The sequence below is a fragment of the Macrotis lagotis genome, chromosome 1 (assembly GCF_037893015.1).
Source record: "Macrotis lagotis isolate mMagLag1 chromosome 1, bilby.v1.9.chrom.fasta, whole genome shotgun sequence".
NCBI classification, from domain to species: domain Eukaryota; kingdom Metazoa; phylum Chordata; class Mammalia; order Peramelemorphia; family Peramelidae; genus Macrotis; species Macrotis lagotis.
The window spans coordinates 374,000,389-374,016,935 of record NC_133658.1 but is presented as its reverse complement, the minus strand read 5'-3'; the positions used below and the strand labels follow the sequence as shown (position 1 = coordinate 374,016,935).

General features: G+C 32.4%; 1 protein-coding gene across 1 annotated transcript; it reads right to left on the bottom strand.

The window, feature by feature from the left end:
- Positions 1-1,264: 1,264 nt before the first annotated feature.
- On the bottom strand, positions 1,265-16,300 carry LOC141500968 (kazal-type serine protease inhibitor domain-containing protein 1-like). The gene is made up of 4 exons (XM_074204620.1): positions 15,835-16,300; positions 4,638-4,798; positions 2,733-2,880; positions 1,265-1,404 (listed from the first exon to the last, which is right to left on the bottom strand). Exons 1-4 carry the CDS (start codon positions 16,298-16,300, stop codon positions 1,265-1,267), a joined length of 915 nt encoding a protein of 304 aa, XP_074060721.1.
- Between the last annotated feature and the right edge of the window lie 247 nt (positions 16,301-16,547).

The window sequence follows — 16,547 nt, the reverse complement described above, 5'->3', positions numbered from 1 at the left end:
TAAAAGTTCAACTCTCATGGTTCAAGTGAGGTCATTACCTCAAATAGCCATCCCCCATAAATTAGAGGTTAAGGTCTTAGAGAATAAAACTTAAAATATCTAACCTATATTTTCTGTCATTTTCTTTTAATCCTATATTTTAAAGTTCTTATACTTTATGTTTAACAACTGTTACCAGAAAACTGATTTGGAAAAATAAAATTAAACATTAAAAAAAAACAGAAAAAAAATCATCTTTGATTTTTTTTTTAATGCTTGCAATTTTGGCTCAATCTTATACTTCCAAATTTTCCTCTTTTTGTTGAAAAAAATTCTTGAAGTAGGGTATTAAAAGTTCTCTGTTAACGGGCAACCTTTTCGTAACAAATATCTCTAGGAATGAATAGTCAAAAGAATTTACTTTTCTTTTTTCCAAGTTAGGGTTGTAACAGTCTGGCAATGATGATAGGGAAGATTTCAATATCAGGGCCCATATTATTTATTTTCTATAGAAAAAAATGTAATTTATTTGATAAAGTGAATTTGGCTCATTTACAGATTATTGGGGCACTGATTTTTTTTTAAGATCAACATGTTGAACATCCAGAGTATGAATTATAGGATAATAGCTTTAGAGGAGGAAATGATCTTAGAGGCCATTCCTCTTCATTTTTACAGATAAAATTGAAAAATGACTTGCTCAAGATTATACAGTTACTAAGAGAAATGCAGAATTTGAATTGAAGTCCTATGTGAAATTGTAGTTTCCTTAAGTATACAAATGTTTTCTTCAGCTTCTTTATTTTGTCATAGTACCTAAAAATGCTGAGCATTTAGAGGTGCTTAATAAACATGTTCCCTCTCACTTTTCTAACTTCCAAGGTCAGTTAAAGAGATGCTTAGCTGTCATCTGAATTAACAGAATGTGAAAAATGTAATGAAAGACTAGAAATTTTAAATGGTTTAAAAATTGTATTTATGTTTTTCAAGGAAATTTTACTTTACTAATTTACAGGGGTAAATCTAATGATTAAAAGAAAGAAACAATGAACCGGAAGACTTGAGTTCTAGTCCTAGGTCTTCCATAAAGAACTACTGTGACTTTGAGCAAACCCCTTTTCCTCTCTTGTAACCTCATTTTTAAAATGAGATTTCATTCAAGGTGCTCAGTAATTTAACTAGAAGGCATTTTAGAGGTAATCTAGTCCAATCTCTTAATTTCCAAGGTCTCTTTCAAGTCTAATATTCTTGACTAAATTTCTAATTGAGATTACGAATACAATCTTTATTTCAATTTGTTTTCTTCCTCAGAGTCTCCAGATTCATATTCTTCCTCTTCTTCCACAAGATGATAATAGTTTCCATAATATGTGATAGGACTTCTAATTCCATTTCTTGTAATGATTTGATATCTAGACGATGAACCTATATAGGCAACGGATTAGAAATTTCACAAGTGAAGTAATTAAATTGGTAATAGAAATTATTCAAAATCATCATACTAGTGAATAAAACTCTGAGTGATATCTAAGGATTATTTCCCTACTTAAATATAAAATAAGTAGAAGTGGACTGTGGACACTTAAAATTCAAATATATATTTTCAAATAATGATTAGCTATCCTGATTCAATTTCAGTAATCACACAATCTGCAGATGTGTACTAATAATATATACAGATTGTGGGTCTAATAATGAAAATGGGATGGGTATCTTTGTAAGAAATAGTAGGGTATATGTATTCCAAACATGACTTTTATATAATAGATAATTTATTTCCACTTAAGATAGAAGTGAAGACATATAAGAAAGATGGTTGTATTCTTCACTATCCCATTATATACTCATTCTATTTTAGAGTCCCTTAGGGAACTTCAAATTCTCAAACTGTGGTTGCTAATTAACATATCTTATTGTGCTCATATGACCAGAAAGGACCATGAATCAAAACAACAAATACTTATTGAGCACCTACTTTGTTCAAGACAAGGTTTTGAGGGGAATAAAAAAACCCCAAAATAACATATAAACCATGATCTCTCCTAGCTTACTATCTAGGAAAGGTAATTATGAGATAAAAATTCTGAACAATATGAAGTTTTCATAAGGAAATCTGTCGTGAATTACTAAACAAAAGTCAGAAAAAGTAATTCCCATAAGAGTTCAGAGATAAATGATTTTTTGATGAGTGGTCTGAGAAGATTCTGAAAGAGGAAGGAATTGAAATGTCTTGAATTTGCAGGATCTGAATAAGCTAACACTGGAAAAGTGTTGGGAGAGATTTCAGTCTGGGGGAATTCTATGATCAAAAGGGTGAAGATAAAATACATATTTTTAGGGACAGTGAAAAGATTAGTTTATTAATAACAGGGAGTAGAAGAAGATAAAAGATATGGTTAGGAAGGTAGCCTCAATCGATTTTGTTGGTAGTAGGAAGCCAAAGATAGTTTTTGAGCAATAAAGTGCTATGATAAATAAAATATTTTAGAAATATGAATCTTGCAGTGGTGTGTGGAGGCACTTTATAGGCATGAAAATCAGTTATGACACAGTTGAAGTAATCCAACTAGCAACTACCACTATGGTGGAGTGGAGTCAATGGTAAAGGAAGAGGAAGGTGCAAGAAACATTTTAAAGGGAAGTCCAGATTTGATTCTATTCATTTAAAATAGGTTTTGCTTTTTAAAAAATATTGGAGACCAGATTCTTAAGATTCTTTTTTAAATTTATCTATTTTTTAAAAGGTCACTTACCAGGACTGATAACTTTTAGTCTGGCAGATGCATAAGCTGTACCATATTTGTTTCTGGTATGGCAAATATAAATACCTTCATCTGATTTCCTGATCCCCTGAATTTGTAGCCATCCTGTAACACCATATTTCTGAGGTCCACCTCTCACCTATTAGGAAGAACTTTTTTAATCATTCAGTGAATAAATGGGAAAATATATAAATATATCCATCAGAAAAATCAATAAAATTAGAAGACATATAGTAACTATACTTCAAAGTAGCTCCAAAGAATTTTTCTTTTATTGGGAGGATATAATGTATACAGAGACATTTTATTTAAGGTATGGATAGAAGGGAACAACAGAGATTCAAAAATGTTTTAGGAATATTTGAAAGGAATGAAATTAGCTAGAGTGAATCAAGGATGTCTCCACTGGGTAGGTAGACCTACCCTTAAAGGAAGATAGGAAATCTGCAATGTAGATGTTCGGAGATGATGGCCTGTGCAAATGCCTGGAAGAGTTACAACTAGTAGTTTAGTGTGACTAGAATGTAAAATTTCTGAAAGGAAGCAATATAAAATGAAAAGATAGCTTGAAAACATAGTGTGGGGTCTTAAAACTAAACAGTTTGCATTTTATAATAGGCCATAGAGATTTGAGTTTTAATTGTTTTTGTCTTTTAATCAGGTCAGTTAGAAGTGTGTCTTCAGATGATTGTATTGGCAACTGAATACGGAATGGTTTGGAGAGCCTAGAGTGAGGGAAACCAATTAAGAGACTATTGCAATTGTCTAAGGAATGATAACAGTATGAATGAAGATGGTGTGTCTTGACTCAGCTTTTTTTGAACCAAGACTTAAAATGGCTTGACATTCACTGAAAAACCTAAAAAGTAAATTAAGACTCAGATTTTTACAAATTTTAAGTTCATAACATTTCACTTTTTAATAATTCCGTAATTGTTAGAGAAAGCTTCAAATGAGACCATTTTGCTGAACAGTGGTGATTTTTTAAAAGTTGCTCCTAGTTTTATTTTGAAGTTCTTGGTTTTCTTGTGTTCAGTCAGACATGAGTCAGAGTTCATGATATCCAGTTGACATTACCACTAAAGCACCAAAAGTGCCTATCTAATTTTCTACCTTTACTATTCAATAAGGCAAGAAATCAGGTTTCCCTGATAAGACAAAACATTGTGGTAGCTTCAGAGATTTCTATGGGAATGTTCAAGAGGTTATAGATTGTGGGATTGACTTTAAATTGAGGTCTGGAATTTACAAAGTATCAGGATCTCATTATATACAGTCTTCTCTAAATCAAGTTTAGTGAGACAGTAGATTTGTCTATTTAGCATCTATTGGACAGTGGACAAATTTCTTGATGAGATCTCAGTTTTCTGAGCTGTAAAATGAGGAGATTAGACTAAGTTTACTTTCAGCTTTAAGCTTATGATCCTATGATTATATTACCCAAGTCTTCCCTTATTACTCTATAATAATAATGACTTAGAGGTACCATGACATTGGCTACAATAGCTTATATGTATCTTTTTCTTATTCCCTCAATCAATCTCCTAGACAATAATTGCCTTATGGGATAGACAGTGTTATAAATGAAAATATTTTTAAAGAGCTAATGTTGTATAGTGAAAAGAATGTTGATTTTTAGAGCCAGAAGAACTGGACTTTAATCCTGGGCATTTAGCTTCTGAGCCTCAATTTCCTTATCCTTAAAATATGGATAATACTTATTTTACTTCACTGGGTTATTATGAGGAAATTATCTTATACATTTCTGAGTACTAGTGGAAACATGAGATATTATTAATGTACCAAACATGTTTTATAGTAATGTCATTAATGTAATTCAAATATTTATTGAGCAACTGCATTGTGCATGGAACCAAACCAAGTCCCAGAAGTTACCTGGATTGAAATATGTGCATCATCACCAGGAAGGAAAATTTTATCCCCTTTCTTCTTCCATTCCAGGGATGGTATTGGATAGGCTGAAACTTCACATCTAAAAATTATATCCTTTCCCATAAAGTTTTCAGTATTTTGAGGTGCCAAAGAAATAACAGGAGCTAAAGGGGAAAAAAATTGTTTAGAAAACTGCCAGAATTTTCACTGGCATCTAAAAAGTATTTTAATAGTTTTTTCCATGTAAGAATACATTTGGCAAAGATTATGTTACAATAAAATTATAATAACTTAAAATAAACATTGGAAAATATTGAAACTTTTTTCCAGGATACATAATAAATTAATCTTCAGCTATATGCTCTACAAAAAAAATGAAAGTGTGGAATTTAAGCAACACTAAGTTTTATTACTAAAATGGAAGGAAACCAGTATAAATACTTATTCAAAGGGTAATAACATTTTAAATGTCTTATTTCGGATTGTAAAGGACTTTGTAAAATATTCCAAGAACTTTGGTGAAAACAAGGAACTTCCTTCTCTAGGAAAGGAAGAACTGTTTAGGACTTATCAGATCTCCCTCCCAACCCTTAACCCCCACACCTAATCAGATGCAAACTTCTAAGATTCTGGAAGATTCTGAATTTCCCAGAGTTCTAGATACAGCCCTAGATCAACTGACAAAACTATCTGCATTGTGAGCCAAAGATAGATGGACTGTTCTTATGGTTAACTTCTTGAGCATCCTATGAAGGGAAGAAAATGATTCCCAGGACTTAGGTGCTATGAGTTACTCCTTTTGCTACAATTGTTCAAGAATTTTCTAGAATTATACAAGAGAGTATGTCTCAATTCATCCTCTCCTAGATTTTATGCATACTTTTAAGAGAGAGTGTAGTAGAGCTGGGGTGGGGTGGGGGGGTGGGGGGGATGTTTGTACCAAATCTTTACCATCTTAATAAATATACCTTTCTAAAAGCCACTTAAGGCTAACTATTGATTCTCAATTTGATTCAAAGTCTGGGAGACAAGTACACCAGTGGGACTAGAGCTGATGAAATTAAAGGAATAACTTCTGTCGGGGGTACCCATAAAACACTGAGGAAAGGATGTATCCAAGTCACTGGGAATGAGATCAGATAAGGACATCTAAAACATGTTATGCTAAATGCCATTGACTATGATAAAAAGGAAAAAGCTAGTTGTTTAGGTTTGTAGTTTTAAAGTTTCTTTGATCACATATCCCTTAAGTAAAAAACTTTTGATGCATCCCCAATACACATTTATTTACTTATTAATAAATTGTATAACAATGTTTGGTAACAATAAGATATAGAAATATAACTCATACAAAAAAAGAAAACTTTAAAAGAATAAAATGAAGAAATAATAGTTTGAAAAGACCATTTTACTTAATGTTAGAAAGACATTTTTGTTCTCACTTAAAATATTAAATGAGAGTAATATGATTGTATTCCATTATTTTTAATATCTTGATTTAATACTTTGTGACAGTAATTTAAAGATCTGATTTTAAGTTCCATTTATTTTGATAGTTGGTTTGAATGGTAATCACGGCTAAAAAAGATATATAGTTCCAAATGGAAAAAATACATCTTTGGTTAATTCTTTTTTTTTTTTAGGTTTTTGCAAGGCAAATGGGGTTAAGTGGCTTGTCCAAGGCCACACAGCTAGGTAATTATTAAGTGTCTGAGACCGGATTTGAACCCAGGTACTCCTGACTCCAAGGCCAGTGCTTTATCCACTATGCAACCTAGCCACCCCTTGCTTAATTCTTGATACTCATTTTTTAAATTTCATCCACTAGTCATAAACTTTTCTTTTGAACTTCAGTTAGTATATTTCTATTTTCCCTAATGACAATAAGTTGTTTGGACAGGAAGATTTGTCTCTTTAATAAATAAGTTCAAAATCCACTAAACTCTTCTTTTGAAAAGAATTTTTAATAGGTTAGCAAATTTTGTTTCCATGCTTTTTAAGTGTATAGATATGAGAGATTTTTGTAGGTGGTCATTATTTTCAGCAAAACAAGGAGAAAAGGGAAAAATATCCAGGAGGAAGAAGGTAGTTAATAGTGTTACATAGCTTCAGAAAGGTCTAGAATGATGATGACTAAGAAAAGACCATCAGATTTGACATCTGGCAACTTTGAAAAGAGCCATTTCAATTGAAGAAACTGCAAGGATATTAATGCTTTTGAGAGAAATAGAAAAGTTTAGAACAAAGTTATATTTTGAAGTAAAATTAAAGAGATCTGCATTGTAGCTCATCCAAGTCCTTTCACCTTGTACAGCTCACTCAATCTCACTGAAAACAAAAAGGAAGGTAAAATGGGGAAATGCAATCTTCAACTATTGCCAGGGTAGAAATATAGACAACCTTAGGTACTGTCACCTAGCCCAGAAGGAGAGAGATTTCAAGCTTACATGGCTACAGTGAGTCAACTTTGTAAAGTAGACTTGTGGAATACAAGAATTGGTAAAAGGGGATATGTTGTGTTGGAAGACAAGATGTATTATTGGAAACACATCTTTTCATGCTCCAGTTGATTATCATTTAGCAAGATCAAGATTAGCCTAATGAAGGTGCATGACCCCCCACTTTAGAGAAAGCCAAGGGAAGATCTTTTTAGAGTATGGGAAACTTTCTAGTCAAAAGAGAAAGGAAGGATAGGGAGAGAGGAAAAAAACAGAGAGACAGAGAGAGAGAGAGAGAGAGAGAGAGAGAGAGAGAGAGAGAGACAGAGACAGAGACAGAGACAGAGACAGAGACAGAGAGAGAGAGAGAAATTGAGGAAAAATATAGTTAATAGAGTAATGTATTAGAGGAGATAAGAAGGGATGTAATCAAGAAAACAAGTGAAAAGGTTATCGGTGGCAAGAAAAAAAGCCACTTGATGTTTTACTATTAGAGAAAGAGATAGGTTAACACTGGTTTAGTAGAGGGAAGATGAGTGAGCCTATGATGAATGACTTTAGATTTTTAAATGAAGTAGGAACCAAGGTTGTCTTTGAAGAAAGAATGAGGTAAGGAAATTGAGAAGAAAGTTAGGAACAGCACCTGCCGAGACTATGATAAGGAGCTAATCAGGATAAATTAAGAGATTCTGTGCATTGTAATGGTCCAACTGAGGTGAGATAGCATGATTTGTACTAGACCTAATCATCATCATATTTTTCTGATTTCCTCAGGCAGGGATCAGTGACTTGAGAGAAAAGCCAGAGAAAGTAGATGGTAGAGGCATTCCAGAGTTGAAGATTATTAGGAGAAGAACAAGGTAGAAATGGGTTCAAAGGTTCCTTGAAATGGATTATTATAGCATCAAGACTTGAAAAGGGAGAAGTAAAACCAGGTCAAGAATAATGAGTTGGCAAAATAGGGAAGAGTCAACTTTCCCATTTCTGGAACCTACTATCTCTTCAGATATTTTGAGATGTTTCTTTTCTATCAAGGACCAAGTGAATTTCCACCTTCTTGAGCCATCCCTAATTCTGCTCAGTTGAAAGTAATCTCTAATTTTTCAACTCTTTTTTTTTTGTCTAACTTTATTCTTTGCCTCTATCACATTTTACCTTGTATTGTATTTATTTGTGAATAGATTGGGTTTCCTCCCTGACACACATAGCTGTTTTCCTCCCTCACTTATATTATAAATTCTATGGGCTAGGATCCATAGAGATTTTCAACTTTGTATTTCCACCAACTTACTTTAAAGGTCCTGATAAATATTGTTGAATATAATTATTAGAATCAATGAAGACAAAGAGTAAACTTAGGTAGTTTAAAGTGATGTGAGAAATGGAAGAACTAGCAATTATGCTTCAAGATGGGAATTTCAAAATTCAGGACACTGGATGTAGAACAGTTTCAGATGACAGGCATGATACAAGCCATGACCATCCCTATAAGTGACTGAGATGGACATGGGAGGTGAATAGAAAGATATATTAATGATGATACGAGAACAATCAACATGGATATTAAAACCATCATGGCTGATGGTTAGGTGGGAAGGAAGTACTGTTAAGTCATATATTGACAATTTTGCCGACAGTAGGTATTTAATAAATTGTTATTGTATAACTGAATCATTGTAACTAAGGACTGTTAAGTACTAGCAGTAGTCTGTCCTTGATAAGATTTTATATTCTGAAGCTGAAGTTTTCCAATCGTAAGTGTTTTTCATTAGTGCTTATCTCAGACAATTTTAAGTGCCCATCAGTCAATTTAGCATTAAAGTAATTTTTCTTTTATACATAAGAAGATAGAAATGCCAATACCAAGGAATACCAAATAAAAACTCAGATATAACATAAATTCCTTTTTTCAAGAGAGAAAAAAATGAAGCACTCTCTATTGCCCTTGAAAGTACCAAGTTTTTTACATCTAATCAAAAATAAATGAGATAAGACATAAAGCAACAGAATGGACTGTTGTTAAATGCATGTTTCTTCACATTAGGGAGTACATTTTATGCCAGGAAACTCATAAAGAGCAGATGATTTAACTTGTTTCTAGGATTGCCACAGGATTGTACAACCAGTATTCTTATTCTCCCTCTGGTTCTATAAGATATGAATCATAGATCCATGATCTCTGAAGCAAAAAAATTACAGGTGATCCAAAAAAGCAACAAGCAGACACATGGAATGTTTAGGTGGGTAACAGCATGTTACTAAAGAGACTTTTATGTAAGTAGTAACACAAAAGATATAATAAAGGTCATATATGACCAGAAAATGTAATAGATCAAATAAAGAGAAGAAGGAAAAGCTAGTTCTAAATGATTCTATTTCACTCTATAGGCTCACAAACTTGAGGGTCATCCTTTACTCCTCACTCACTCATTCAATATATTTAATATTCCCAAATCTTATCTTTTCTCCCATATCTCTTTAATACATTTCCTCTTTTTCACTTACAGCCATCACTCTAATCTCAAAGTACAAATCACCTTTTCCCTAAAGTATTGGGAAAGCCTTCTAATTCTGTCTTCAGTCTCTTGCCACTCCACCCATCTGTTACCAACATTATTTTCCTAAAGTATAGCCCTCACTATATTACCTCTCCTCTCCTTTCCAATTCAGTGGGCTCCAATGGCTCTTCATTAACTTTAGTATCAAATATAAAATCCTCTGTTTGGCATTTTAAAGCCCCTCACAGTGTGATTCCTTGTATACCTTTCCAATGATCTTATACTTTATTCTCATCCTCACTCTAGCTTCATTAGTTTTCTTCCTATGGCTACATGATACTGCACCTTTTCACTGTCTGTTCTCCTTACTTGAAAAGCTCTCCTTCTTTACCTCTAGCTCTGAGTTTTCCTTCAAGACATTTAAAATTCCACTTTTTGCAGGAGGCCTTACCCAGTATCCTTACCTACTAAAGCCTTCTTCTCTGAAATTACCTTTCAACTATTTTGTATGAATTTATGCTCCTCCCTTAGAACATGAGCTTCTTACTTTCCTTTACTTTCTTTTATGGTTCTAGCAATTATTCCAGTGTGCCACTTTATAAATACTTAATAAATACTTGTTGACTGAGAAACTAAGACAAGTCTTGCATTGCTATTTATGAAGTACTAACAACCTAGAGAAAATGATCCAGAATAGATCTTTTAGGAAAGATTTAGAGTAGAACATGATGAATCAACAGATTAAAAAGACTTGGATGGATTATGGTTATCATTGGTGGTGAAAGTTCTCAACATACATCAACATGATAACATCATGTATATCATAGTGCCAAATAAGTATTTTTATTAGGTTTTATCTTTAAACTTAAGAAAGGTGGTATTTATTATTGTATACAATACAGGCTTTCCTTGCAATTTCCCCAATATTAAATTTAAACTTAGGAAAAATTATGCCATTTTCACCTATTTTTCTCAATCTTTTATCAGTCCTTTGCTAGCTTTGAAAAACTGTCCAGACAATACCACATATTAATCAGAGAAGCTAGCCCTTTGTCTTGAATATTTCTAGAATGTAATTTGCTGATTAGAGACTATGGCAAAGCTGCTTAGTGGCTGACCTTGAGTGATCATGATGATGGCAGACATTTTATACTACTTTAAGATTTCCAAAGTAACGTTCATATAATATCCCATGTGGCTTCACAGAAATCTCATGAGATAGATAATTGTTATTATTTTTATTTCCATTTTACAGGTAAGGACACTAAAATTCAGAGAACTGGTGACTTGTCTATGGTCACAGGACTTGTTTCAGAAGGAAGGAAAAATTATCCCAAGTCTCTCCTAACTCCTTGTCATGTAGTTTTTTCACAAAAGCATTACTAGAACCTTGCTGGGCCAAACTGAAAACCCAGCACTACTAAGTCAATATAGTTGATAATTAAATTAACTAAGTATAATGGACAAACTTTATACCATCTATAATAATTTAAGAAAGTATAATTAGATTCTCAGTAGCTTCAGTTCAAGTAAAATAAAACTTTGGGAATCTTTAAATTATATTAGCTATTTCATCTGATAAATACATGGAAATAAACATAAATGCAGATAATTTTCTGTTAGTGTACAAAAATGTTGTGTCAAAAAATTAGGTACTTTGTTTAGCATATTAATTCTTCTAGTGCATTTATATTGATTGATTAATGTTTATCTTTCATTCTTGAAGGAGATCATGACATCAGGGAGTTGATACCATGACAAGCACATGAATTGGATTTGAGTGAGGAGGTTCTGTGCTAAGTCACAAGCTTCACTGTCTCCTCCAGAGTCATCTGGGTCCAGTGGTCAGATATGAATCATGATGACAAGAGATGGTCCTGGATGTGAGGCAATCAGGGTTAAGTGACTTGTCCAGGGTTACACAGCTAGTAAGTACCAAGTATCTGAGGCTGGATTTGAACTTCCATTATCTTGACTCCAAGGTACTGTATCCACTGCACCATCTAGCTGCCCTAAGGGCATTTATATAAAATGCAATCAAAGGTAGAGGTGTGTTGTCTTGACTTTGCAATGATAGCATTTATTTTAATATTTCTCAAAAGTTCTCATGACAAAATTAGTCCAAGTTTAGTAGTAACATGTGAATTTAATATGTATTTAAATATATGTAATATAATAATAATATTAAAATAAGAATATAGGTAACTATCATTGATAATGAAGCTCACAATGGAATCTAATCTGAGAAAACTTTTCATTTTGAGATTTGAAGTAACTCTAGAGATTGACTGTTAGAGTCTTAAAATTGTAAATTAACTTTGGTAGTATTATATTGGCATAGTCCATCCATGATCACTGACTATTCCTTCATCATTAAAGTTATGCATTTTGTGGTTATTTGGAATAGGGTTTTTCTTTCTATTATTGATTCTTAGATTTGTTATTATTTTATAGAAATGAAATGAGTTTTGAAACTTAATTTTGTAGCCTGCAAGTTTGCTAAAGCCACTAATTGTACTGATTAGTATCTTTGCTGAATCCCTAGGATTTTCTAAGTATTTCATCATATCATAAGTAATTTGGGATAGTTTAATATCCTCTTTACTTTCTTGATGTCTTTATTTTATTTCTCTTGTCTTATTATTGTTGCTAGCATATCCAGAACTGTACCAAATAATAATGAAAAGAGTAGACATCCTAAATATATTTTCATATTTATTAGAAAAGATTCTGATGTATACTTATTACATATGATGTTTGCTCTTGATTTTAGATAGATGTTTTTGTAATATTAATAAAAAAGGCCCAGCTACACCTATACTTTGTAGGACTGAGTTTTTGAAGAACAAATAAGTATTGTACTTTGTCAAAAGAATAAGAAAGGAGGAGGAGGAAGAAGAGGAACAATGACCAACTTAAATTGGCATATTGGATCCCTTAGAGGGCACTGCTACTATTCACAGATTGTTGTTCATCTTTGTTCTTGAAGAGGACCAAGGGCATCACCAGGGAGATAGCTTGACTTCTAAGCACACGAATTGGATTTAAATGAGGCAGAGGTGCACAGAGTGAGTCATCAATCTCATTCTCTCCTCCAGAATCATCAGAGTCCAGTTGCAAAACAAAAGTCAAGACACCTGGGAATGGCCCAAATACAAGATCAAAAAACAGAAAAAAAGGTCTCATATACATTAAAATATTCTTAGCAACACTTTGTAATAGCAAAGAGTTGAAAACAAGGTAGGCAGAGTCCATCTTTTGGGGGGAAGACTAAACCACATTGTGACCTATAAATGTGATGGAATTTACTATGCCATGGGAAACGAAAAATGTGAAGAATTGAAAGAAGCATGAAAAAATAATGAATTGATACAAACTAAGACAAAGTGAAGTAGGTAGAACCAGGAAAGGAATGTATGCATTGGCTATAGCTATGAAATTGGGGGGGGGGGGATAGAATCTGATTTGCTGTGTAATTGTAATGACTAACCTTGGCAGTTGAAGAAGAGATGAGACAATATACTACCCTCAATTCTTTGCAGAAGTGGAGGACTATGAATGTGAGACAATTGTATTCTTATTTGCTTGATGTGTTTTTAGTTTTGCTGAACTATTAGTTGTTTTTTTTAATTCTTTTAAAAATTTTTTGTCACTAGGTATGGCTCACTAGGAAGAACTGGAATATATTCAGAAGTAAATGTGATCAATGACTTGAAATATATTAATTATCAATATTAATATTGAATTTTATGAAAAGATTTCTCCAGGTTTCTAGGTGGAGGCTTGAGTCACACATAAAATGGAAAATACTTCAAAAACATAACTGGGGTTGTTTTTCCTGAGACATCTCAGCAAAAGAGTTACATTACTTTTAGAAAAGGCAAAAAAGGACAATGCAAAATAAAGCAAATAACAATATGTTTCTCTATAATAGCTAGAATTATTGTTGTAAGGTTCAGTCTTCAACCTCAGAAACTGATTCATTCTCACTGAGCATTATATGCACTGTTAGATAGAAGTGCTATGAAAAAAGGGATGTTGAGGAAATTTGCTAAACCTGATTTCATATTAGAAAATATAGGTCTTCAAAAAGCAATAATAATGCATCTTCATCACAGAAATGTCTTCAAGGTTAAAATATTTAGTAAAGGTGTTGTTGGGCAAGTGACTTCATGTCATGTAATTGCATGTACATCTCCAGTGATTCTATTGTGCCAGAGTGTATAGTGTTATTTTGTTTTCAGAAAACTATAGAGAATATTTTTAAAAAGCCAGCATCTACATAACACTCTAAATATTGCCAAGTGCTTTATATCCATTATTTCATTTGATCCTCACAATAATACTGGAAAGCAGGTGCTATTATAATTTTCTTTTAATAGGTGATTTGCCCAAGATGAAACAACTTATAAGTTTCTAAAGGATTAAAGTACTATCTTACCCACTAACTTCATCAAGAAATTTAAAATTTTATTAGGGAAATTTAGAATATATTAAAAAATATTTCTCTTAGCCAACTACTAAAATGCCAAGTTTTGGTACTCCTGACAGTGTGTCAACCACACTCATCTTATCTCAGCCTTTTGAACTCCTAAACATCCTATAAGAATCAATTAAATATTAGCTCCTCCACTGATGTCTTCCCTAATCCTTCCCAGTCAGAAGAGATGTTACTTTCATACTGACCAGCATAATATTTTTTTGGTACTTGTTTTTTGACACTTAACCATATCTATCATGTATTATAATTCTTTGAGTATATTCTTATCTCCACTATCAGATTTTAAGCTCCTTGAAATCAGGGTCTGGGTTTTATTTTATAGTAGATTCTTCAGAAATATATTTTTAATAAGTTAAAGGTGTACCTGCCTCAGTTTTGTAAGATTAAAGAAGTATCTATAGATTTATAATGAAAAGTTCCATAAAACTGTTAGATATAATTATAATTGCTATCTTTTATCTTCAATGCTGATACTGTTTTAGAAAATGCAGTATAATATATATATATATATATGTAAAATGCATAATTTGAGGTAGAGAACTGAATCAAGTCCCGTTTTATCCTATTAAAAATTAACGAATGTTAAACTGCTTGAGGAAAGTATAGTAGGAAAATTTTTTTACTCCAATTCAAAGAAAGGGGAAACATAACACGCTTTCATTTGTATATAGTCTATGTGAACTAAAGACTGGTGGATTTCTAATATTCATGTAGTAGCCAAGTTGAATTTTTTCTATTTCTTTCTCTTCGTTTCTTACTAAAACCTGTATTTAAGTGTTCTGTGTGACTTGCAACTCTGTAGAATGAGTTTAGGAACATCTGAAAATCTGCTCTCTAAAAATAGCACTACTAATTTTTGAAGGATGAATCATATTGCTATCAGGCTCGAAAACTGCTTTGTGGAAGTGACTGACTTAATTGTCTGATTTTCCTTCATTCTGCTGATAGATTCTACTGTGTTCATCAATTGGTTTTTTAATTTGCACAAAGAAAATGAAATCTCAGAAGTAATTGAAATTATTTCAGTCTATTGCTATAAAAATAAATGCAAATGATTTCGAATTATTTCTACTCCTATGATATATGATGCATTAAATAGATTTTTCAGTTCATACACATGACTTTTTAAGTTAAGTAAGTTTTTAGCCATTGAATTGAGAACCAAGCTTTAACTAAAATGGTCATTGTAGATATTGCGCTTATATTTTAGGAAAATTATTAATTTGGGAGAATTCCTAAAAGATTCCATCATACAATATTTCTATTTATTGTGACAATTTTTTTACTTCTCATTCACCCTAGTTTTTTCTTTCTATTAATATTTTTAAAAATGATTTTATTTTGGTATAGTAAATATCAGTAGGGTGTAGGAACATTATTATTATTTTTATAAAATACAAATATATATGTAATAGTTTAGTGCATTCTTTGAGTTTAAATGTTTATATACTTTAGCTAATTTTTTTTATCTGTATCTGTTGGACATTTACAGGGTTAAATAGATTGGTTCTTAAATGCAATATAATTACTCTTTCTTCTTAAATTCCGTTAATCCCTCTCTGTAGTTTAGCAAGGCAGACAATTTATTGATAATTTAGAAATGTAGTCAAACTGTGATAAACTATTTCGCCAACACATTTATCATTCATTTAAATGCTTAAAGTCAATATTATGATACTGATACTACAAAAAGCAAAACATATTCAAAGATCAATATTCTTTCTCTCCAAATACATTGTTGAAAAATCTAGTTTATTTTTTACCTGATTCACATGGTCCTTTGTGTTTTATGCTAACATTGGTTTTCTTCTGAGAATAAATCTCATTGAACTGGCAAATATTCTCAAAGGTCTTCCCCTCAGGTCCACAGATACTTTCCTGGGATCCACAAACACACTGCGGTTCAGGCACTTCCCCATATTCCATCACTTCAGTATCTAAAATGCATTCCAGGTTTTGCCCACACTGCCCATAGAAATGATTAGTTCCATCTAAGTCACAGATCTGCCCTTCTCTATTCCCACATTCAGAGCAGCAATCACAACGGTCTAACACAGTCCCAGCCAGGCAGTTTTCAGGCTGAGAACAAAGTTCTAAATCACATTTTCCACAGTTATTTCCTTCCCTTAATAATCTCAGCCAATTTCCTTGATACAAGGTGGGAAGACTCTGGAAAACTTCAAATTGTATCAGGATCATCAGCATTGCTGTGCTTACCAGAGGCTTCATTTCTAAAATGAAATGAACATAAGCCTAGGATCTTTGGATTTAAGCCAAAGAGAAAAAAATATCACATTCTTCCTTTACTCCCTTCATAAAACCAATCCGCAGCAAACATGAATTTTAAAACAAAATTAACATCACATCTCAGGTCTAGAATAGATAAGTAAAATATTCAAATTTGCAAGTATTCTTTTGGGCTACAATTTTGAGACTTTGTTTTGCATATATGACAAAGTCTCCTCTTGACAGTAGG